A 21,703-nucleotide genomic window follows, 5' to 3' on the forward strand; every position below is an offset into this window, starting at 1 on the left:
ACATAACATCCCTCTCTGTTGGATAGCCATAGCCAGCTAGCTAACATATCATCCCTCTCTGTTGGATAACCATAGCCAGCTAGCTAACATAGCATCCCTCTCAGGTAGCTTAGCCTGAAAATCCCTCTCTACAACGAAGCCATAGCCAGCTAGCTAACATATCATTGTCATTCATTAGAAATGGATTTGTTCTAAAAACATGTTCAACTGTTGTCTTAGCCAGTCAGCTAACATATCACCACATTTTGATGCGGGTGCTTAGTGCTAAACCAGGTAGCTGTAGTGAAAAACAAATATGATTTCAGTTCTAGACTCATTCTCTGATCCTATGATTGGGTGGACAACATGTCAGTTCACGCTGCAAGAGCTCTGACTGAAGGACATCCTCTGATAGGTTGAAGGACGTCCTCCGGAAGTTGTCATAATTACTGTGTAAGTCTATGGAAGGGGGTGAGAACCGAGTTGAGGCTACTAGGTTTTGCATTGAAGAGGAAGACGGAAGCTAGCTGTCCTCTGGCTACACCATGGTGCTACCCTACAGAGTGCTGTTGAGGCTACTGTAGACCTTCATTGCAAAACAGTGTGTTTTTAATCAATTATTTGGTGGCGTGAATATATTTAGTATAGTTTTATCTAAAAATAATAATTTGTATTTTTATGACTGAGGAGGATGTTCTTCTTCTTCCTCCTCTGAGGAGCCTCCACTGATGTACAAATATATATATATATATTAAAAGACAGTATAGAACCTGGAACCGAAGCCAAACAGGGTGGAGGTGAGGATTAGAGATCACATGCGAACCTGTCGAAGGAGAGATGCTAATCAGATGAACGTTTGTTTACACGAAGCCGCGTTAAGATCACACAACAAATAAAGCTGATCTCTTTTCAACACACACAGGTCAAAGGTCTTCTGGGGCCTACAGTACTAGAATGTATCAGTTTAAATCCTGAACCAGAGAAACAAAAAATAACTGTGAAAGATTGAATATGTTTCACAGATATGAAATCTAGAGGCTTGAGAGAGGGCTCCTCGTTGAAATAGTATTTAATACAACATTCTGCTCCAGACATAGATGTGCTCGTCCAGCACCAATGACGGCTGGCTAGGTGAGTGAGTGTAGCGATGTAGAACGTATTACTTAGAATAGAAGTGCACATTCAGGTCCGTCTGATAGACGTGGAGGATGGATTCATTTGGATATGATCACTGAATTCAAAAACAGATGCTGGGAATTCATTTGTTTGAATACATTAATTTATTCACCAGTAATTTAAATGAGAGTCAGAGATTGGACAGGTAATTTAAATGAGAGTCAGAGATTGGACAGGTAATTTAAATGAGAGTCAGAGATTGGACAGTTAATTTAAATGAGAGTCAGAGATTGGACAGTTCATTTAAATGAGAGTCAGAGATTGGACAGTTCATTTAAATGAGAGTCAGAGATTGGACAGGTAATTTGGGGTGACGTGTGTCCCTGTCCATCTTTTCCCCACTCACCCTCCTGGTGTTGTCAAGGACCTTGGGGTCTGGCCGGCCGTAGTTAGGAGGGTTGGCGTGGGGGTCGTACCCCAGACGGGACAACATGGGGGCGATGACGGGCATGTCTCTCAGTACGTCCGCAGGGATCTTGCCCACCCACTTGGATAAGGCCTCCACGTTGACCGGCTTGATCACCTGGTCTGTAGACCTCTCCACCCTGCAGAGAGAGAGAGAGAGAGAGAGAGACACAAAACACCACAGTTAGCATTCCTCTCCCCAGAAGACCGTTGACTAGCTAGCATCATTCAAGTCATCCTTGCTTGACATACTGGTACTCGCTTATAATTGGATTAGTGAGAGTAATGAGATGGAAACCCACTTCCCTGATGACCTCTAGCAAGATAGGAAGACAGGCTGCTTTTGAAATGGATCTAACAGATGAACACACACCAGCATCCTCTAAGGCTCTGCAAGTTGAACAGCACCATTGTTAGACACGTGGATAGCATGATGTTAGCATTGTTAAGGAAGGGTTCAACATAATTCCTTGATAGCATGATGTTAGCATTGTTAAGGAAGGGTTCAACATAATTCCTTGATAGCATGATGTTAGCATTATTAAGGAATGGTTCAACAGTATCCCTTGATAGCATGATGTTAGCATTGTTAAGGAAGGGTTCAACATAATTCCTTGATAGCATGATGTTAGCATTGTTAAGGAAGGGTTCAACATAATTCCTTGATAGCATGATGTTAGCATTATTAAGGAATGGTTCAACAGTATCCCTTGATAGCAACAGTATCTCTATCAACATGTTAAATGTGCAACCAGAGGGGGGAATTCTAGAGCACTTGTACTCCACACACAGAGATGCGTACGGAGCGCTCCCTCGCCCTCCATTTGGTAAATCCGACCACAACTCTATCCTCCTGATTCCTGTTTACAAGCATAAATTAAAGCAGGAAGCACCAGTGACTCAGTCTATAAAAAATGGTCAGATGTAGCAGATTTTTTTGAACCTTTATTTAACTAGGCAAGTCAGTTAAGAACAAATTCTTATTTTCAATGACGGCCTAGGAACAGTGGGTTAACTGCCTGTTCAGGGGCAGAACGACAGATTTGTACCTTGCCAGCTCGGGGATTTGAATGTGCAACCTTTCGGTTAATAGTCCAACGCTCTAACCACTAGGCTACCCTGCTACAGGACTGTTTTGCTATCACAGACTGGAACATGTTCCGCGATTCTTCCGATGACATTGAGGAATACACCACATCAGTCACTGGCTTTATCAATAAGTGCATGAATTACAGGCCACGTCCGCACTGAGCTAAAGGGTAGATCTTCCGCTTTCAAGGAGCGGGACTCTAACCCCACAGTGACTGTACGTACAAACCCCAACCAGAAGCCATGGATTACTGGCAACGAACTGAGTTAAAGGGTAGAGCTGCCGCTTTCAAGGTGCGGGGCTCTAACCCTGAGGCTTACAAGAAATCCCGCTATGCCCTGCGACGAACCATCAAACAGGCAAAGCGTCAATACAGCGCTAAGATTGAATCATACTACACCGACTCCGACGCTCGTTGGATGAGGCAGGGCCTGCAAACTATTACAGACTACAAAGGGAAGCACAGCCGAGAGCTGCCCAGTGACACGAGCCTACCAGACGAGATAAATTACTTCTATGCTCGCTTCGAGGCAAGCAAAACTGAGGCATGCATGAGAGCATCAGCTGTTCCGGATGACTGTGTGATCACGCTCTCCGTAGCCGACGTGAGTAAGACCTTTAAACAGGTCAACATTCACAAGGCTGCGGGGCCAGGTGGGTTACCAGGACGTGTGCTCCGGACATATGCTGACAAACTGGCAGGTGTCTTCACTGACATTTTCAGCATGTCCCTTGATTGAGTCTGTAATACAAACATGTTTCAAGCAGACCACCATAGTCCCTGTGCCCAAGAATACAAAGGCAACCTGTCTAAATGACTACAGACCCGTGGTCCTCACGTCCGTAGCCATGAAGTGCTTTGAAAGTCTGGTAATGGCTCACATCAACACCATTATCCCAGAAACCCTAGACCCACTCCACAATTTGCATACCGCCCAAACAGATCCACAGATGATGCAATCTCCATTGCACTCCATACTGCCCTTTCCCACCTGGACAAAAGGAACACTTATGTGAGAATGCTATTCATTGACTACAGCTCAGCGTTCAACACCATAGTGCCCTCAAAACTCATCACTAAGCTAAGGACCCGGGGACTAAACAGCTCCCTCTGCAACTGGATCCTAAACTTCCTGACGGGCTACCCCCAGGTGGTAAGGGTAGGTAACAACACATCCGCCACGCTGATCCTCAACACGGGGGCCCCTCAGGGGTGCGTGCTCAGTCCCCTCCTTTACTCCCTTTTCACCCATGACTGCACGGCCAGGCACAATTCCAACAGTTTTTACCCCCAAGACATCAGACTCCTGAACAGGTAACCAAATGGTTACCCGGACTATTTGCATTGTGTGCCCCCCCCCCAACCCTCTTTATGCTGCTGCTACTCTCTGTTCATCTTCATTGGGATAGGGGGCAGCATTTTCACTTTTTGATGAAAAGCGTGCCCAGAGTAAACTGCCTGCTATTCAGTCCCAGATGCTAATATTTGCATATTGCAAAAACCTGAGAAAAAAATCCAACCATCTGAGGTTTGTAGTTTTTCAACTCAGCCCCTATTGACAATACAGTGGGATATTGGTCATCTTGCACTTCCTAAGGCTTCCACTAGATGTCAACAGTCTATAAAACGTTGTTTCAGGCTTCTACTGTGAAGGGGGGCTGAATGAGAGGGGAATGAGTCAGGTGTCTGGCAGAGAGCCACGGGCTCGTGACGTGCGGTCATGTGAAAGTTACCTCGCGTTCCAATGCTTTTCTACAGACAAAAGGAATTCTCCGGTTGGAACATTATTGAAGATCTGTGTTAAAAACATCCTAAAGATTGATTCTATACTTTGTTTGATATGTTTCTACGACCAGTAATATAACTTTTGGAACTTTTCGTCCGACCTTTCCGATGGAACGCATGCGCGTTTGGATTTGTTTACCAAAACGCCCTAACAAAAGGATGTATATGGACATAATTGATGAACTTTATCAAACAAAACAAACATTTATTGTGGAACTGGGAATCCTGGGAGTGCATTCTGACGAAGATCATCAAAGGTAAGTGAATATTTATAATGCTATTTCTGACTTCTGTTGACTCCACAACATGGCAGATATTTCTTTGGCTGGTTTGGGCTCTGAGCGCTGTACTCATATTATGCTTTTTCCGTAAAAAAAAAAGTGAAATCTGACACAGCGGTTGCATTAAGGAGAAGTTTCTTCCGCTAGCGGAACCCCGTTCCCAGACAGGATAATATCTTATATGCATAGTCACTTTAACTATACATTCATGTACATACTACCTCAATTGGCCCGACCAACCAGTGCTCCCGCACATTGGCTAACCGGGCTATCTGCCCCACCACCCGCCAACCCCTCTTTTTACGCTACTGCTACTCTCTATTCATCATATATGCACAGTCACTTAAACCATACCCACATACTACCTGACTAACCGGTGTCTGCCTGACTAACAGCCTGACTAACCGGTGTCTGCCTGACTAACAGCCTGACTAACCGTTGTCTGTATATAGCCTTGCTACTCTTATTTTCAAATGTATTTTTACTGTTGTTTTATTTCTTTACTCCCCCCCACACACACACCAAATACACACCAAACACACACTTTTTTTCCTCCGCACTATTGGTTAGAGCCTGTAAGTATTTCACTGTAAGGTCTACAACAACACCTGTTGTATTCGGCGCACGTGACAAATAAAGTTTGATTTGATTAGCATGGTTTTAGCATTGTTATGGAATGGTTCAACAGTATCCCTTGTTAGCATTGTTAAGGAATGGTTCAACAGTATTCCTTGATAGCATGATGTTAGCATTGTTAAGGAATGGTTCAACATTATTCCTTGATAGCATGATGTTAGCCTTCTTAAGGAATGGTTCAACATTATTCCTTGATAGCATGATGTTAGCCTTCTTAAGGAATGGTTCAACAATATTCCTTGATAGCATGATGTTAGCATTGTTAAGGAATGGTTCAACATTATTCCTTGATAGCATGATGTTAGCCTTCTTAAGGAATGGTTCAACAATATTCCTTGATAGCATGATGTTAGCATTCTTAAGGAATGGTTCAACATTATTCCTTGATAGCATGATCTTAGCCTTCTTAGGGAATGGTTCAACATTATTCCTTGATAGCATGATGTTAGCATTCTTAAGGAATGGTTCAACATTATTCCTTGATAGCATGATCTTAGCCTTCTTAAGGAATGGTTCAACATTATTCCTTGATAGCATGATGTTAGCATTCTTAAGGAATGGTTCAACATTATTCCTTGATAGCATGATGTTAGCCTTCTTAAGGAATGGTTCAACAATATTCCTTGATAGCATGATGTTAGCATTCTTAAGGAATGGTTCAACATTATTCCTTGATAGTGTTGTTTTAGCAGTGGACCAGTGACCAGCCCTTGTTACTGCAGGCAGCTAACTGCAAACTAATTGACTCTAACTGGGTCATGGTACACGATTAAAGATCCAGCTCCAGGCTTCACAGTTAATGGGTTGAATGAATGGCCCCTCCATAGAGATATGGGTTTGTCTCTCACTGTATCAGATCACCTCCCTGTCCCCATGTATGTCTGTCTCCATGTATCCCATGTGTCCCTTTATATGAGCACGGAGACAAGACATTAGGACATTAGGTCAGCATTACAGAGCTGTGCTGAGTGGTACTGGGCCTTTCCCCCAATGACTGACAGATTTGGAGGAGCGATATTAAAAATGAATCAACCATTACCTCAATCTACTCTGGGTTAAATTATTAATCATTTCTGAAATATTTCATAAGCGGGGGAGGGGGGTGGGGGCAAACTGCACGTCTGGATCCCAGTCTTTGTTTTCAGGAAAGTAAAAATAAGACCATTTGTGACATTAAGTGCCAAGATGTTTGACCGTTTATGGATGAAGTGCCAAGATGTTTGACCGATTATAGATGAAGTGCCAAGATGTTTGACCGTTTATAGATGAAGTGCCAAGATGTTTGACCGTTTATAGATGAAGTGCCAAGATGTTTGACCGTTTATAGATGAAGTGCCAAGATGTTTGACCGTTTATAGATGAAGTGCCAAGATGTTTGACCGTTTATAGATGAAGTGCCAAGATGTTTGACCGTTTATAGATGAAGTGCCAAGATGTTTGACCGTTTATAGATGAAGTGCCAAGATATTTGACCGTTTATGGACGACGTGAAGAGAATAAGTGTTAAGATGTTCACATTGAAGAGGAAAAGGGAGCGGCCACTCCACCATGAGCATCACTGATTTGTCACACCTGTGGATGACGCAGCAGGTATAAGCAGTCGTCAGTATTACAGACAGACAAGTATATAGCCCATCTATAATTTAGCCCAAACAACTACCTCTCCCCCTACTGTATTTATTTATTTTGCACCCCAATATTTTTATTTCTACTTTGCACATTCTTCCACTGCAAATCTACCATTCCAGTTTTTTACTTGCTATTGTCAGGACCCGGTTACGAACCCGGGTCTCCGGAGTGAGAAACAGTCACTTAACCAACTGAGCCACGAATAGTCGGCAGAACCTAGAAGATGAGGCAGACACAGCAGTACTTGAGACGGTGTATTTAATGAAGTAAAAGTGAAGTTCTTCAGGAAAACATGTAACTCCACAACCTCAAAAGGAATCCCACAAGAACAAAGGCAATCCTCCAAGACAAAAAAGGCAAATCCACAAGGTGGAAGGCAAAGCACAAAAAGCCTCAAGACACTCAAAAAACAAACAAACAAGAACAAAAAACAGAATTCCACAAGAGAGTCCACCGGGATCAACAAGAGTTCTCAGAGTACTAGGGCTGGGTGCTAACATACAAACACAGAGCAAAGAACAGAGGAAAACAAAGGGTTTAAATACAATCAGGGGAAACGAGGCACAGGTGCAAATAATAATGGGGATCAAGGGAAAACAAAAGGTCAAAAGGCACAATGGGGGCATCTAGTGACCAAAAACCGGAACAACCCTGGCCAAATCCTGACAGAATCCCCCCCCTAGGAACGGCTCCTGACGTTCCTACCAGCTCTCTCAGGGTGGAGGGCCCTGAACTGACGAATGAGGTCAGGGTCCAGTATGTCTTTGGCAGGAACCCAGGAGCGCTCCTCGGGACCGTAGCCTTCCCAGTCCACCAGATACTGCCAGGACCGCTGCACCCGGCGGGAATCCAGTATCCGATGGACGGTATAAGCCGGCTGGCCTCCAATGACACGAGGCGGAGGGGAGGTCTGTCTGCCGGGACAAGGGGAGAAAAAACAACAGGTTTTAATAAGGAAATGTGAAATGTGGGATTAATCTTAAGGGATCTGGGTAAGTGTAGGCGATAAGAAACTGGGTTAACTCTCCTGGCAACCTTAAAGGGGCCGATGTATTTTGGGACAGCTTGCGAGACTCCACCCGTAGTGGTAAGTCTCTTGTGGAGAGCCAGACTCTCTGGCCGGGCGCAGGGTAGGCCCGGGACGGTGACGTCTGTTGGCTTGTTGTTGGTACCTCTGTGAGGAACGCATAAGATTAAGACGGGTCTTCCTCCACATAAGCCGACAGCGTCTGACGAACTTCAAGGCTGAAGGCACTCTGACTTCTGCCTCCTGGTCCGGGAACAATGGAGGGGCATAGCCAAACTGACACTCGTGCGGGGACATACCAGTGGAGGAGGAGCGCAAGGTGTTGTGCGCGTATTCGGCCCAAACAATGAAGGACGACCATGTGGACGGGTTGTTACGAGTCATACATCGGAGGGTGGTTTCCAGCTCTTGATTCATCCTCTCTGTTTGGCCGTTGGACTCCGGATGGTACCCTGAAGATAGACTGGCAGAAGCCCCCATGAGTTGGCAGAAGGCCTTCCAAAACCTAGAGGCGAACTGGGGACCTCTGTCAGAAACCATATCTTGAGGAATGCCGAAGACTCGGAACACATGATTAATTACCAACTCAGCCGTTTCCTTGTCAGAGGGACGAACCTGGCTGCCTTTGAAAACCTGTCGATAATGACTAGGATAGTAGTATTGCCATGGGATGGAGGAAGGCCAGTAATGAAGTCCAACGAGATATGGGACCAGGGTCTGTGGGGAACAGGTGAAGAAGTCCTTGCGGGCGGAGGTGAGAAGATTTGCCCTGGCAGCACACGGGGCAGGCATTGACGAAAGTGGCAACGTCTTCTCTTATGGTAGGCCACCAGAACTTACGCTGGATGAACTCCAAGGTGCGACCTACGCCCGGGTGACAGGTGAGGCGAGAGGAGTGCCCCCACAGAAGGACCTGAGTCCTCACTGCCTTGGGGACAAACAACCGATTGGCAGGACCTCCTTTCGGGTCCGGTTCAATAGCTTGAGCTCGTCTCACGGTATCCTCAACTTGCCACGAGATTGGAGCCACGATCTTAGCAGCAGGAAGGACAGGCATGTCCATGTCATCTCGAATGGCAGAAGCGTAGACTCGGGACAGGGCATCCGGTTTGAGATTCTTCGACCCGGGCCGGTAGGTGAGGATAAACTGGAATCGATTGAAGAAAAGAGACCATCTAGCTTGTCTAGAGTTCAACCGCTTCGCCTGCTGGATATACTCCAGATTTTTGTGGTCCGTAAGCACTTGAAACGGGTGAGAAGCCCCCTCGAGCCAGTGTCTCCATTCCTTCAATGCCATCTTAACCGCTAGGAGTTCACGATCCCCCACATCGTAGTTCCTCTCAGCCGGGGTAAGCCGGTGTGAGAAGAAAGCGCACGGATGAAGCTTCTTGTCTTCACCTCTCTGAGACAGGACAGCTCCAACACCAACCTCTGAGGCGTCTACCTCCACCACAAACGGTTCATCCGTAGTCGGTAGTATCAGGATGGGAGCAGAGAGGACGCGCTGCTTGAGTCCTTGGAAGGCCGTCTCAGCTTCTCTTCCCCACAAAAACCTTGCATTGCCACCCTTGGTTAAAGCTGAGAGAGGGGCTGCCACCAAGCTGAAGTTCTTGATGAACTTGCGGTAAAAGTTAGTGAAGCCCAGGAAACGCTGAACTTCCTTAACGGATTTGGGGGTGGGCCAATCCGCTACCGCCCCTACCTTCCTGGGGTCCATTTGGACTCGACCAGGTTCCACTACAAATCCCAGGAATTGTACTCGGGATTAATGGAATTCACATTTTTCCGGCTTAACGTACAGATGGCTGTCTAGGAGGCGTTTGAGTACTTGTCTGACATGCTTAGTGTGTTCTTGAAGAGAGCTCGAAAAGATGAGGATGTCATCCAAGTAAACAAACACAAATATGTTAAGCATATCCCTAAGCACATCGTTTATGAGCGCTTGGAACACCGCTGGGGCGTTGGTCAGGCCGAAGGGCATCACCAAGTATTCATAGTGACCAGTAGGCGTGTTGAAAGCGGTCTTCCACTCGTCACCAGGTCTGATCCGCACAAGATGGTATGCGTTCCGCAGGTCAAGCTTAGTGAAAACAACTGCTTCCTGGAGCAGCTCGAAGGCTGTGGCCATAAGGGGTAGCGGGTAACGGTTACGGACGGTTATGGCATTGAGTCCCCGGTAGTCGATGCAAGGACGTAATCCACCGTCTTTCATGGCCACAAAGAAAAACCCTGCTCCCGCCGGGGAGGTGGATGGACGCATGAGGCCTGCTTCCAGAGCGTCCTTGATGTAGGTATCCATAGCAGCTCGTTCGGGTGGAGATAGGGAAAAGATCCGACCCCTGGGAGGGCAAGTGCCCGGAAACAGTTCGATGGGGCAATCATAAGGTCTATGGGGTGGTAGCATGGTGGCCCTCTGTTTGCTAAATACCAGTTTGAGGTCATGGTAACACTTGGGAACTCGGGTCAGGTTGATGGATTCTATAGACTCGGGAGTAGAACTTGGGGAATTCGGGAAAATACAAGTAGCTTGGCACGTAGGACCCCACTGCTTGATAGTGCCCACAGACCAGTCGATGTGAGGGTTATGGCTGTGAAGCCAGGGGTATCCAAGGACGAGAGGGAACTCGGAACAGGAGATCAAATGAAAGTTCATCAATTCCTGGTGTTGTGAAACTGAAAGTCGCAAGGAGGTAGTGACATGAGTGACAAGTCCAGATCCCAAAGGGCTTCCATCCAATGTAGTAACCCTCATGGGGTCACTTAGAGGTTCAGAGGGAACGCCATTCTCCTTCGCCCAGACACCATCCATGAAGTTACCTGCGGCTCCAGAGTCTACCAAGGCTTGAAGGTGAAGCTTGTGGTTGTCCCAAGAAAGGGTGACTGGAATGAGCAGACGGGAGTTGGACGGATGGGAGGAGGTTATGTTTCCCGTTACAGTTCCCCCGGTCTGTACGGGACAGAGCGTTTCCCTGGAGCCCGGGACACGTGGAACGGAAATGGCCCGGTTTGCCGCAATATAGACAGCGTCGCTCCTCATCCGGCGGTCTCTCTCAGCCTGGGAGATGCGTCCAATCTGCATGGGTTCCGGTGGAGCCAGCGAGGATAAAGGTGGGGACTCGGAGCTGGGACTGATAGGGGCTAGAGGTCTACGGTTGAGTTCTCTCTCTCTCAGACGCTGGTCAATGCGTGAGGCCAACTTGATCAGGGACTCGAGATTGTCCGGTGGTTCCCGAGTGGCCAGTTCATCTTGGATAGTGTCGGAAAGGCCTTTCAGAAAGCACACCGTGAGCGGCTCGTTGTTCCAGCCACCGTGCTGCCACCTGGAATGGCATAGTCCGTCACGCTGCGCCGACCTTGGTGGAGAGTCAGGAGCTGTTTGGCTGAGTCAGGACCACTGCTTGGGCCTTGAAACACTCGTTTGAATTCCTCAGCAAAGGCAGAGTAGCTGGCACAGCAGGAACTATGGGCATCCCAGACAGCAGTAGCCCAGGCCAGGGCTTTTTCCGACAGCAGGGTGATGATATATGCGATCTTAGACCGGTCGGTGGGGAGCGACGAGGGTTGCAGCTCGAAGGAGAGAGAACATTGGGTGAGAAACCCTTTACAAGCACTTGGATCACCTGAGAACCGTTGGGGAGGTGGAAGACGAGGTTCAGCCAGAGGGTTAACTGCCATGGGTACGTGAATCTGAGGTACTGGGACGGGAACTGTTGCCGGGGTAAGTCGATCAGATATCTGCTTTATGGAAGTCAGCATCTCCGACAGAAGATGAGAATGTCTAGCCATTAAGGCCTCTTGCTGAACCAGGGCGGCTTCGTGGCGTTGGACAGTCTCCTGGTGGTGGGACAGCATGGCAACAAGGTCCTGGGAACTGGCTGCCTCTGGGTTCATTTTTGGCTCTGTGTTTCTGTCAGGACCCGGTTACGAACCCGGGTCTCCGGAGTGAGAAACAGTCACTTAACCAACTGAGCCACGAATAGTCGGCAGAACCCAGAAGATGAGGCAGACACAGCAGTACTTGAGACGGTGTATTTAATGAAGTAAAAGTGAAGTTCTTCAGGAAAACATGTAACTCCACAACCTCAAAAGGAATCCCACAAGAACAAAGGCAATCCTCCAAGACAAAAAAGGCAAATCCACAAGGTGGAAGGCAAAGCACAAAAAGCCTCAAAAGACACTCAAAAAACAAACAAACAAGAACAAAAAACAGAATTCCACAAGAGAGTCCACCGGGATCAACAAGAGTTCTCAGAGTACTAGGGCTGGGTGCTAACATACAAACACAGAGCAAAGAACAGAGGAAAACAAAGGGTTTAAATACAATCAGGGGAAACGAGGCACAGGTGCAAATAATAATGGGGATCAAGGGAAAACAAAAGGTCAAAAGACACAATGGGGGCATCTAGTGACCAAAAACCGGAACAACCCTGGCCAAATCCTGACAGCTATATTGTATTTACTTTGCCACCATGGCCTTTTTTTTGCCTTTACCTCCCTTATCTCACCTCATTTGCTCACATCGTATATAGACTTATTTTTCTACTGTATTATTGACTGTGTGTTTGTTTTACTCCATGTGTAACTCTGTGTTGTTGTTTACTCCATGTGTAACTCTGTGTTGTTGTTTACTCCATGTGTAACTCTGTGTTGTTGTTTACTCCATGTGTAACTCTGTGTTGTTGTTTACTCCATGTGTAACTCTGTGTTGTTGTTTACTCCATGTGTAACTCTGTGTTGTTGTTTACTCCATGTGTAACTCTGTGTTGTTGTTTACTCCATGTGTAACTCTGTGTTGTTGTTTACTCCATGTGTAACTCTGTGTTGTTGTTTGTGTCGAACTGCTTTGCTTTATCTTGGCCAGGTCGCAGTTGTAAATGAGAACTTGTTCTCAACTTGCCTACCTGGTTAAATAAAAGAGTTGCCAACAATTTAGGCGAGTCGTTCCTCCAGCGACGTAATCCATCAATTGACAGAAATACGTCATTTTTTTCACAATTTGCTTTACTTTTATAAATTATCTGATATAAAAATGACTATTTGGTTGGGAATAGGTCACTGGGCATTTGTTGAGTAGTTTTTTGTAGCAGCTGTTTGCCTGTTAAAAATATATATATATATTTTCTTCAACATAGAATGGGCATATAACCTGAATAGAGAGCGTGTACAGTAGATCATCCATGGATCAGCACGTCAGCCATGTTGGCCACCAGAGACTGAAGACCTTGATCTATTGAAATAGAGAATTGTTAGTTGAGGAGTTGAGCGAGTTTTAGTGGGGAGGAGAGGGCAAACTTCTGAGGGTAAGGAACCCTGCTTGAACACATCACACGAACAAAAAAAACACAAAAAAAAACACACTCTCGTACAAGAATGACGCAGCGTTGTAACACGTTTACGTGTCAGACCGGTTGACGGAGCCAGGCATATCTCTAGAAACCACAGCTTGTGACAGCCTCCTCCCTGCTCCTTTAGAACAGGACAGAGTTCATATGGAGAACAGATTACAGCAACAGCTGAGTTCTGTGATCAGTTGACCCAGCACACAGGATCAGTGTCCCATATGGCTCTCTATTCCCTATATAGTGCACTACTTTAGACTAGATCTCTATGGAACCCTATTCCCTATACAGTGCACTACTTCATACCAGGACCCTATGGAACCCTATATAGTGCACTACTTTAGACCAGGACCCTATGGAATCCTATATAGTGCACTACTTTAGACCAGAGCCCTATGGCATCCTGTGCACTACTTTAGACCAGGGCCCTATAGAACCCTATGCCCTATATAGTGCACTACTTTAGACCAGGGCCCTATAAAACCCTATTCCCTATATAGTGCACTACTTTAGACCAGGGCCCTATAAAACCCTATTCCCTATATAGTGCACTACTTTAGATCAGGGCCCTATAGAACCCTATATAGTGCACTACTTTAAACCAGAGCCCTATAGAACCTTATATAGTGGGCTACTTTGTTTACTTTGTCTACATACTCATCTCATATGTATATACTGTACTCGATACCATCTACTGTATGCTGCTCTGTACCATCACTCATTCATATATCCTTATGTACATATTCCTTATCCCCTTACACTGTGTATAAGACAGTAGTTTTGGAATTGTTAGTTAGATTACTTGTTGGTTATCACTGCATTGTCGGAACTAGAAGCACAAGCATTTCGCTACACTCGCATTAACATCTGCTAACCATGTGTATGTGACAAATAAAATTTGATTTGATTTGATTTAGACCAGGGCCCTATAGACCCTTATATAGTGGGCTACTTTAGACCAGGGCCCTATAGAACCCTATTCCCTACATAGTGCACTACTTTAGACCAGAACCCTATGACATGTGCACTAGACCAGGGCCCTATAGAACCCTATATAATGGGCTACAGCAGGAGAGTGGAGAGCCAACCATAGCCTTCATTCAAATCAGCAGGAGAGCCAACCCTAGCCTTGATTCAAATCAGCAGGAGAGCCAACCCTAGCCTTGATTCATATCAGCAGGAGAGCAGAGAGCCAACCCTAGCCTTGATTCACATCAGCAGGAGAGCAGAGAGCCAACCCTAGCCTTGATTCATATCAGCAGGAGAGCAGAGAGCCAACCCTAGCCTTGATTCATATCAGCAGGAGAGCAGAGAGCCAACCCTAGCCTTGATTCATATCAGCAGGAGAGCCAACCCTAGCCTTGATTCAAATCAGCAGGAGAGCAGAGAGCCAACCCTAGCCTTGATTGATATCAGCAGGAGAGCCAACCCTAGCCTTGATTCAAATCAGCAGGAGAGCAGAGAGCCAACCCTAGCCTTGATTCATATCAGCAGGAGAGCAGAGAGCCAACCCTAGCCTTGATTCATATCAGCAGGAGAGCAGAGAGCCAACCCTAGCCTTGATTCAAATCAGCAGGAGAGCAGAGAGCCAACCCTAGCCTTGATTCATATCAGCAGGAGAGCAGAGAGCCAACCCTAGCCTTGATTCAAATCAGCAGGAGAGCCAATCCTAGCCTTGATTCAAATCAGCAGGAGAGCCAACCCTAGCCTTGATTCATATCAGCACCATGGTATTGTGAATAAACACACACACACACACACACACACACAGTCCATTAACTTCTGACTTCCCTCAGGTCTCTCTGCACTACTACAATACACCTCGATAATGCCTGACAATTCACTTCACAAATCCATTTACTTTAGGAATGCAATCTTTACCACTGTAGAACTAGGGTGTCTCAAATGGCGACCTATCCCCTCCCCTTATATATACACACACACACACACAGTGCTCTGGTCCAATATAGTCCACTATATGAGGATTCATTTAGAGCACAGGGTCTACAGATTAAAAGACAACTGCTTTTGTTCATCTCCGGAGGAAGGAGGGAGGACTATATCACTGGTTCTGAAAGAGAGCGAGAGAGAAACCACAGTTAGCAAAGGAGTTAGCGTCGTAGCGTGTGTCCCCAGAAGACCATTAACTAGCTAGCATCATTCCAAGGCATCCAAAACTGAGCCTTCCTTTTTTCCTTGCTTTTTTCCCGTGTGTGTGTGTGTGTGTGTGTGTGTGTGTGTGTGTGTGTGGGGGGCCTATGAACGATGAATGTTTAGAGGTCCACAGCATAAACAGATACAAACAGACTGTGAAAAACAGAACGTGACTCATTCTGACCAGAGAGAGAAAAGACATCTGTTTGTACTTGGTATCTCCAGTAGAGGCTCATGGGTAAAAGCACTAAGGGGAAGCCAATCCAGGAACAAAAATGCTATATTACAACCTGTGTAGTGATACGTGTGTTGTTTTGTTCTATAACATGTTAGTTCACGTGTCTTGACAACGTGATATAAAAGGCCGAGCCAATACGAAGACACAGCGGCAGAATAAATTCAACAACACCTTTTTTGATTGGTCACAACACCGGAGATCTGTCCGGTGAAGTCCACAAAGCAAATAAACAAAAACATGTTACATGACCGACAGCATAGTCAAGTTTCCAATATTTTCAGACCACTAAACAACTATTGATATAGAACCACAGAGAGTTCAAATAGCAAGTCTCAAAGAAAACAGGGAGCTGCCTCCACTAATTCCAGCATCACTTCATCATGATCTAATCCCGTATGCTTAGTTTAGAAAACAGTGACAACTAAAACACCTCAAAAAACTATTTGATCCAATCAATGTAAGCTAAATATGAAGTGGCTGTCCATGTTACTGATTTGTGTGTGTGTGTGTGTGTGTGTGTTTGCTTGCAAGTAGAAAAAAAACCACCCTACTGGTAGAGAAACATCAATGCCATCCTCCTCTCTTTCACGCTGACTAAACAGTCTATGACTGTGTCACACAGTATACACTTTTAGTTGTTGTTGTCCCTGGCTAAAATACCTGCTCACTAGCTCGCCAGCCAGCTCGCCAGCTAGCCAGCCAGCCGAGCTCGCTAGCCTGCTCGCTAGCTAGCCAGCCAACCCACTCGCTAGCCTGCTCGCTAGCGAGCCAGCCAACCCGCTAGCCTGCTCGCTAGCCTGCTCGCTAGCGAGCCAGCCAACCCACTAGCCTGCTCGCTAGCATGCTCGCTAGCCTGCTCGCTCGCTAGCTAGCCAGCCAGCCAGCCAGCTCCCTAGCCTGCTAGCCTGCTCACTCGCTAGCCAGCCAGCCAGCCAGCCAGCTCGCTAGCCTGCTCACTAGCGAGCCAGCCAGCCAGCTCGCTAGCCTGCTCACTAGCGAGCCAGCCAGCCAGCTCGCTAGCCAGCCAGCTCGCTAGCCTTACTTCCATTCATGGGCAACGTTAGCTAGTTAACATGAGCCTTCTACATCTAGCTACATATTTAACTTACATCCTCTCAGGCCAGGGGCACAACAATGTATGAATTAATGTTTGGATCAGAATCACTGTTATAATCATTGGACAGTATGGAGAATTAAGTAAAACCACAAGTACAAATCCCTATCTCCATCCGTGGCTACATTACAAAAGGGACAATTTTAGCTAGCTAGTTAGTCAGTCACTGGGAGGACAACACAACGAGGTGCAGCAATTCAAGTTGTTTCTGTCAATTACATATTTCTCTGCGATAGGAGTGAAGACAAATCAAAATGGGCTTCCCTTGACACTTTTTTGATTTGCCCAGACCAATCACGGTTGAGCTCACTCAGATAAGCTCAACGCTGATTGGCTATTATTTTCTACTTTTCTTTTTCATGGGAGGCCAAATGCTCACTGGCTTCCATTGCATTCAATGCTATGGGCGGCAACAATGTCATACTCTGTTTGACCAGATAGCATCAGATAGATGGGCTACACATACGGAGACAGAGGGGCGCTGTTTCGTTCACTCTGAATGCTTTCTCAGGTGAGAATTGAAGGACAATTATTTTTTATTTTACCTTTACTTAACTAGGGCAAGTCAGTTAAGAACAAATTCTTATTTTCAATGACTGCCTAGGAACAGTGGGTTAACTGCCGGGGGTTTGAACTTGCAACCTTCCGGTTACTGGGGCGGCAGCGTAGCCTAGTGGTTAGAGCGTTGGACTAGTAACCGGAAGGTTGCGAGTTCAAACCCCCGAGCTGACAAGGTACAAATCTGTCGTTCTGCCCCTGAACAGGCAGTTAACCCACTGTTCCCAGGCAGTCATTGAAAATAAGAATATGTTCTTAACTGACTTGCCTGGTAAAATTAAACTTTTTTTTATTTTTATTAAATACTAGTCCAACACTCTAACCACTAGGGTAGCCCCACTGGGTATCTCATGAACAGATTGGAGAAAGGAAACCCCAACTAATCAATAAATTGTGAAAAAAATGCCAGAGATCAAAGGAAAGAGTCCCTGCCTCATCTCCTTAGTAATGTCAGCTCCACTGTCAAGACAACTTCACTGTATGTCACGAACAGATTAACCTAGCAAATAAATACTTTTTGAGAAATGACAAGGAAAGGAGAGTCAGCTCGCTTCCTTCACTCCTCGGTGATGTCAGTTAGCTACTCTGTTAAGATGACCACAACAATTACATGCATTCTGAGAAATGACAAAGAAAGAAAGAAAAGTCTCTGCTGCATTGTCAGCTAGCTACACTGTAAAAGGAGGTCGCATCTGGAGGCCTACTTCTGGTTGTTGCCACGGCCACAAAACTGGGGAGGAGCTACTGCTTATCCTGTATGTTTACAGTGCAGTCTGGCCTCCTGTGTGTGAGCACGTACACACACAGAGTGGAAAGTTTAGACACAACTACTCATTCAATGTATTTTTTTTAAAATAATGTAGTAACCAAAAAAGTATTTACACAAATCAAAATTTGACATTTTAGACTCTTCAAAGTAACTACCCTTTGTCTTGATGACAGCTTTGCACATTCTTGGCCTTCTCTCAACCAGCTTCCGGGTTAATATTTTCCAACCGTCTTGAAGAAGTAGTTCCCACATATGCTGAGCACTTGTTGCTGCTTTTCCTCTGAACAGTTGATGTTGAGATGTGTCTGTTACTTGAACTCTGAAGCATTTATTTGGGCTGCAATTTATGAGGCTGTTAACTCTGGGGCTTCCTTTCCTGTGGCGGTCCTCATGAGAGCCAGTTTCATCATAGCGCTTGATGGTTTTTGCGACTGCACTTGAAGAAACTTTCAAAAGTTCTTGAAATGTTCCGCATTGACTGACCTTCATGTCTTAAAGTAATGATGGACTGTTGTTTCTCTTTGATTATTTGAGCTGTTCTTGCCATAATATGGACTTGGTCTTTTACCAATCAGAGCTGTCTTCTGTATACTGCCCCTACCTTGTCTCAACACAACTGATTAGCTCAAATGTATTAAGGAAACAAATTCCACAAATTAACTTTTGAAAGGGCACACCTGTTAATTGAAATTACATTCCAGGTGACTACCTCATGAAGGTGGTTGAGAGAATGCCAAGAGTGTGCAAAGCTGTCATCAAGGCAAAAGGTGGCTACTTTGAAGAATCTCAAATATATTTAGATTTGTTTTAACACTTGTTTGGTTATTACATGATTCCATATGTGTTATTTAATCATTTTGATGTCGTCTCGACAATGTAGAAAATAGTATAAAATAAAGAAAAACCCTGGAACGAGTAGGTGTGTCCAAACTTTTGACTGGTACTGTATATTTAATATATGCATGAATACTGAACAATAAATAAACATTCTTGAAGGTGGCATAATGATGGCATCAGAGCGAGAGAAAAGCATGAATATTGAACAGTAAATCAACAATCTTCAAGGTGGCATCTGCAGCTGCTCCAAATTGAAAAGGAAAAAAAAAAAAGAACTGAAAAAAAGTATTTCAGCCTCAACGACCTCCGAGATGAACATGGTGGTGTGTAAAAGAGAGGAAAAGTATAGATGCGTGTTTTGTTTGTCACTGTTGTCGTCATAAACAAACCTTTCACCCCCCGTCCTGCTTCACCCCCTCGTCCTGCTTCACCTCGTCCTGCTTCACCCCTCCCCGTCCTGCTTCACCCCCCGTCCTGCTTCACCCCCCGTCCTGCTTCACCTCCTCCCCCCCCGTCCTGCTTCACCCCCCGTCCTGCTTCACCCCCCCGTCCTGCTTCACCCCCCCCCGTCCTGCTTCACCCCCCCCCGTCCTGCTTCACCTCCTCCCCCCTCGTCCTGCTTCACCCCTCCCCCCTCGTCCTGCTTCACCCCCCGTCCTGCTTCACCTCCTCCCCCCGTCCTGCTTCACCCCCCCGTCCTGCTTCACCCCCCCGTCCTGCTTCACCTCCTCCCCCTCGTCCTGCTTCACCCCTCCCCTGTCCTGCTTCACCTCCTCCCCCTTCGTCCTGCTTCACCTCCTCCCCCTTCGTCCTGCTTCACCTCCTCCCCCTTCGTCCTGCTTCACCTCCTCCCCCTCGTCCTGCTTCACCTCCTCCCCCCCTCGTCCTGCATCCCCTCCTCCCCCTCGTCCTGCATCACCTCCTCCCCCCTCGTCCTGCATCACCTCCTCCCCCTTCGTCCTGCATCACCTCCTCCCCCTTCGTCCTGCATCACCTCCTCCCCCCCACGTCCTGCATCACCTCCTCCCCCACGTCCTGCATCACCTCCTCCTCCTCCTCCTCCTCCCCACGTCCTGCATCACCTCCTCCCCCACGTCCTGCATCACCTCCTCCCCCCCTCCTCCTCCTCCTCCTGATTTAAGAGAGCACGCGAGAGGGGGAAAGAGCGCTAGGTGTCTGGTCCCCCTCCTAGCCCTTCCATCCCTAAATCAGCCATGTTATTGATGGTAAATGGGGGAGAGACAGAGGGAGGGGCTGAGAGCCCAGACCACTACAGTACAGATAGGGACCTGCTGCAAACCAGAGCGCCTGAGAGAATACGTGCACAAGCGCTCGTGCACGGTTTTAGTAGGTAAAGATAAGAGGCGCTCTGCTCTGCCCAGTGACAAGGAGGCTGGAGTGAAGTACCACTGAAGGGTGGGGGTCTGGTGTTGAGGGCGAAGTACCACTGAAGGGTGAGGGTCTGGTGTTGAGGGCGAAGTACCACTGAAGGGTGAGGGTCTGGTGTTGAGGGCGAAGTACCACTGAAGGGTGGGGGTCTGGTGGTGAGGGCGAAGTACCACTGAAGGGTGGGGTCTGGTGGTGAGGGCGTCTGGTGGTGAGGGCGAAGTACCACTGAAGGGTGGGGGTCTGGTGGTGAGGGCGAAGTACCACTGAAGGGTGGGGTCTGGTGTTGAGGGCGAAGTACCACTGAAGGGTGGGGGTCTGGTGTTGAGGGCGAAGTACCACTGAAGGGTGGGGGTCTGGAGTTGAGGGCAAAGTACCACTGAAGGGTGGGGGTCTGGTGGTGAGGGCGAAGTACCACTGAAGGGTGGGGGTCTGGTGGTGAGGGCAAAGTACCACTGAAGGGTGGGGGTCTGGTGGTGAGGGCAAAGTACCACTGAAGGGTGGGGGTCTGGTGGTGAGGGCAAAGTACCACTGAAGGGTGGGGGTCTGGTGGTGAGGGCGAAGTACCACTGAAGGGCGTGTGTGTTTAGTCTGACTAAGGTGTATGTGTGTTTAGTCTGACTAAGGTGTATGTGTGTTTAGTCAGACTCAGAAAGGGTGTGTGTGTGTGTGTGTTTAGTCAGCAAGCAAGCAGGCTGGGCACCGATAGGTAGGAACGGAGTTTGTGGTCCTCTGTGGCAAAGTTGCGTTGTGGGTTCAACTCCCACAGGAATCTCAAACAAACAAACTGTATGCAGTCACTGCTCTGTCAGCCACTGCTCTGTCAGCCACTGCTCTGTCAGTCACTGCTCTGTCAGTCACTGCTCTGTCAGCCACTGCTCTGTCAGCCACTGCTCTGTCAGCCACTGCTCTGTCAGCCACTGCTCTGTCAGCCACTGCTCTGTCAGCCACTGCTCTGTCAGCCACTGCTCTGTCAGCCACTGCTCTGTCAGCCACTGCTCTGTCAGCCACTGCTCTGTCAGCCACTGCTCTGTCAGTCACTGCTCTGTCAGTCACTGCTCTGTCAGCCACTGCTCTGTCAGCCACTGCTCTGTCAGCCACTGCTCTGTCAGCCACTGCTCTGTCAGTCACTGCTCTGTCAGCCACTGCTCTGTCAGCCACTGCTCTGTCAGCCACTGCTCTGTCAGCCACTGCTCTGTCAGTCACTGCTCTGTCAGCCACTGCTCTGTCAGCCACTGCTCTGTCAGTCACTGCTCTGTCAGTCACTGCTCTGTCAGCCACTGCTCTGTCAGTCACTGC

The 21,703-nt window shown here is 47.1% G+C and overlaps 1 protein-coding gene across 49 annotated transcripts in view; it reads right to left on the minus strand.

Annotated features, from left to right (window-relative positions):
• tpst1 (tyrosylprotein sulfotransferase 1) overlaps nt 1–21,703 on the minus strand; it is a 123,082-nt gene that overhangs the window by 45,311 nt on the left and 56,068 nt on the right. For all 49 annotated transcript variants that reach the window (XM_052487007.1, XM_052486958.1, XM_052486801.1 and 46 more), the window contains exon 3: nt 1,502–1,700. In XM_052487007.1, the coding sequence (XP_052342967.1) occupies nt 1,502–1,700 (199 nt within the window). The remainder of the gene's footprint in view (nt 1–1,501; nt 1,701–21,703) is intronic.

The sequence above is a fragment of the Oncorhynchus keta genome, chromosome 1 (genome assembly GCF_023373465.1).
Source record: "Oncorhynchus keta strain PuntledgeMale-10-30-2019 chromosome 1, Oket_V2, whole genome shotgun sequence".
NCBI classification, from domain to species: Eukaryota; Metazoa; Chordata; class Actinopteri; order Salmoniformes; family Salmonidae; genus Oncorhynchus; species Oncorhynchus keta.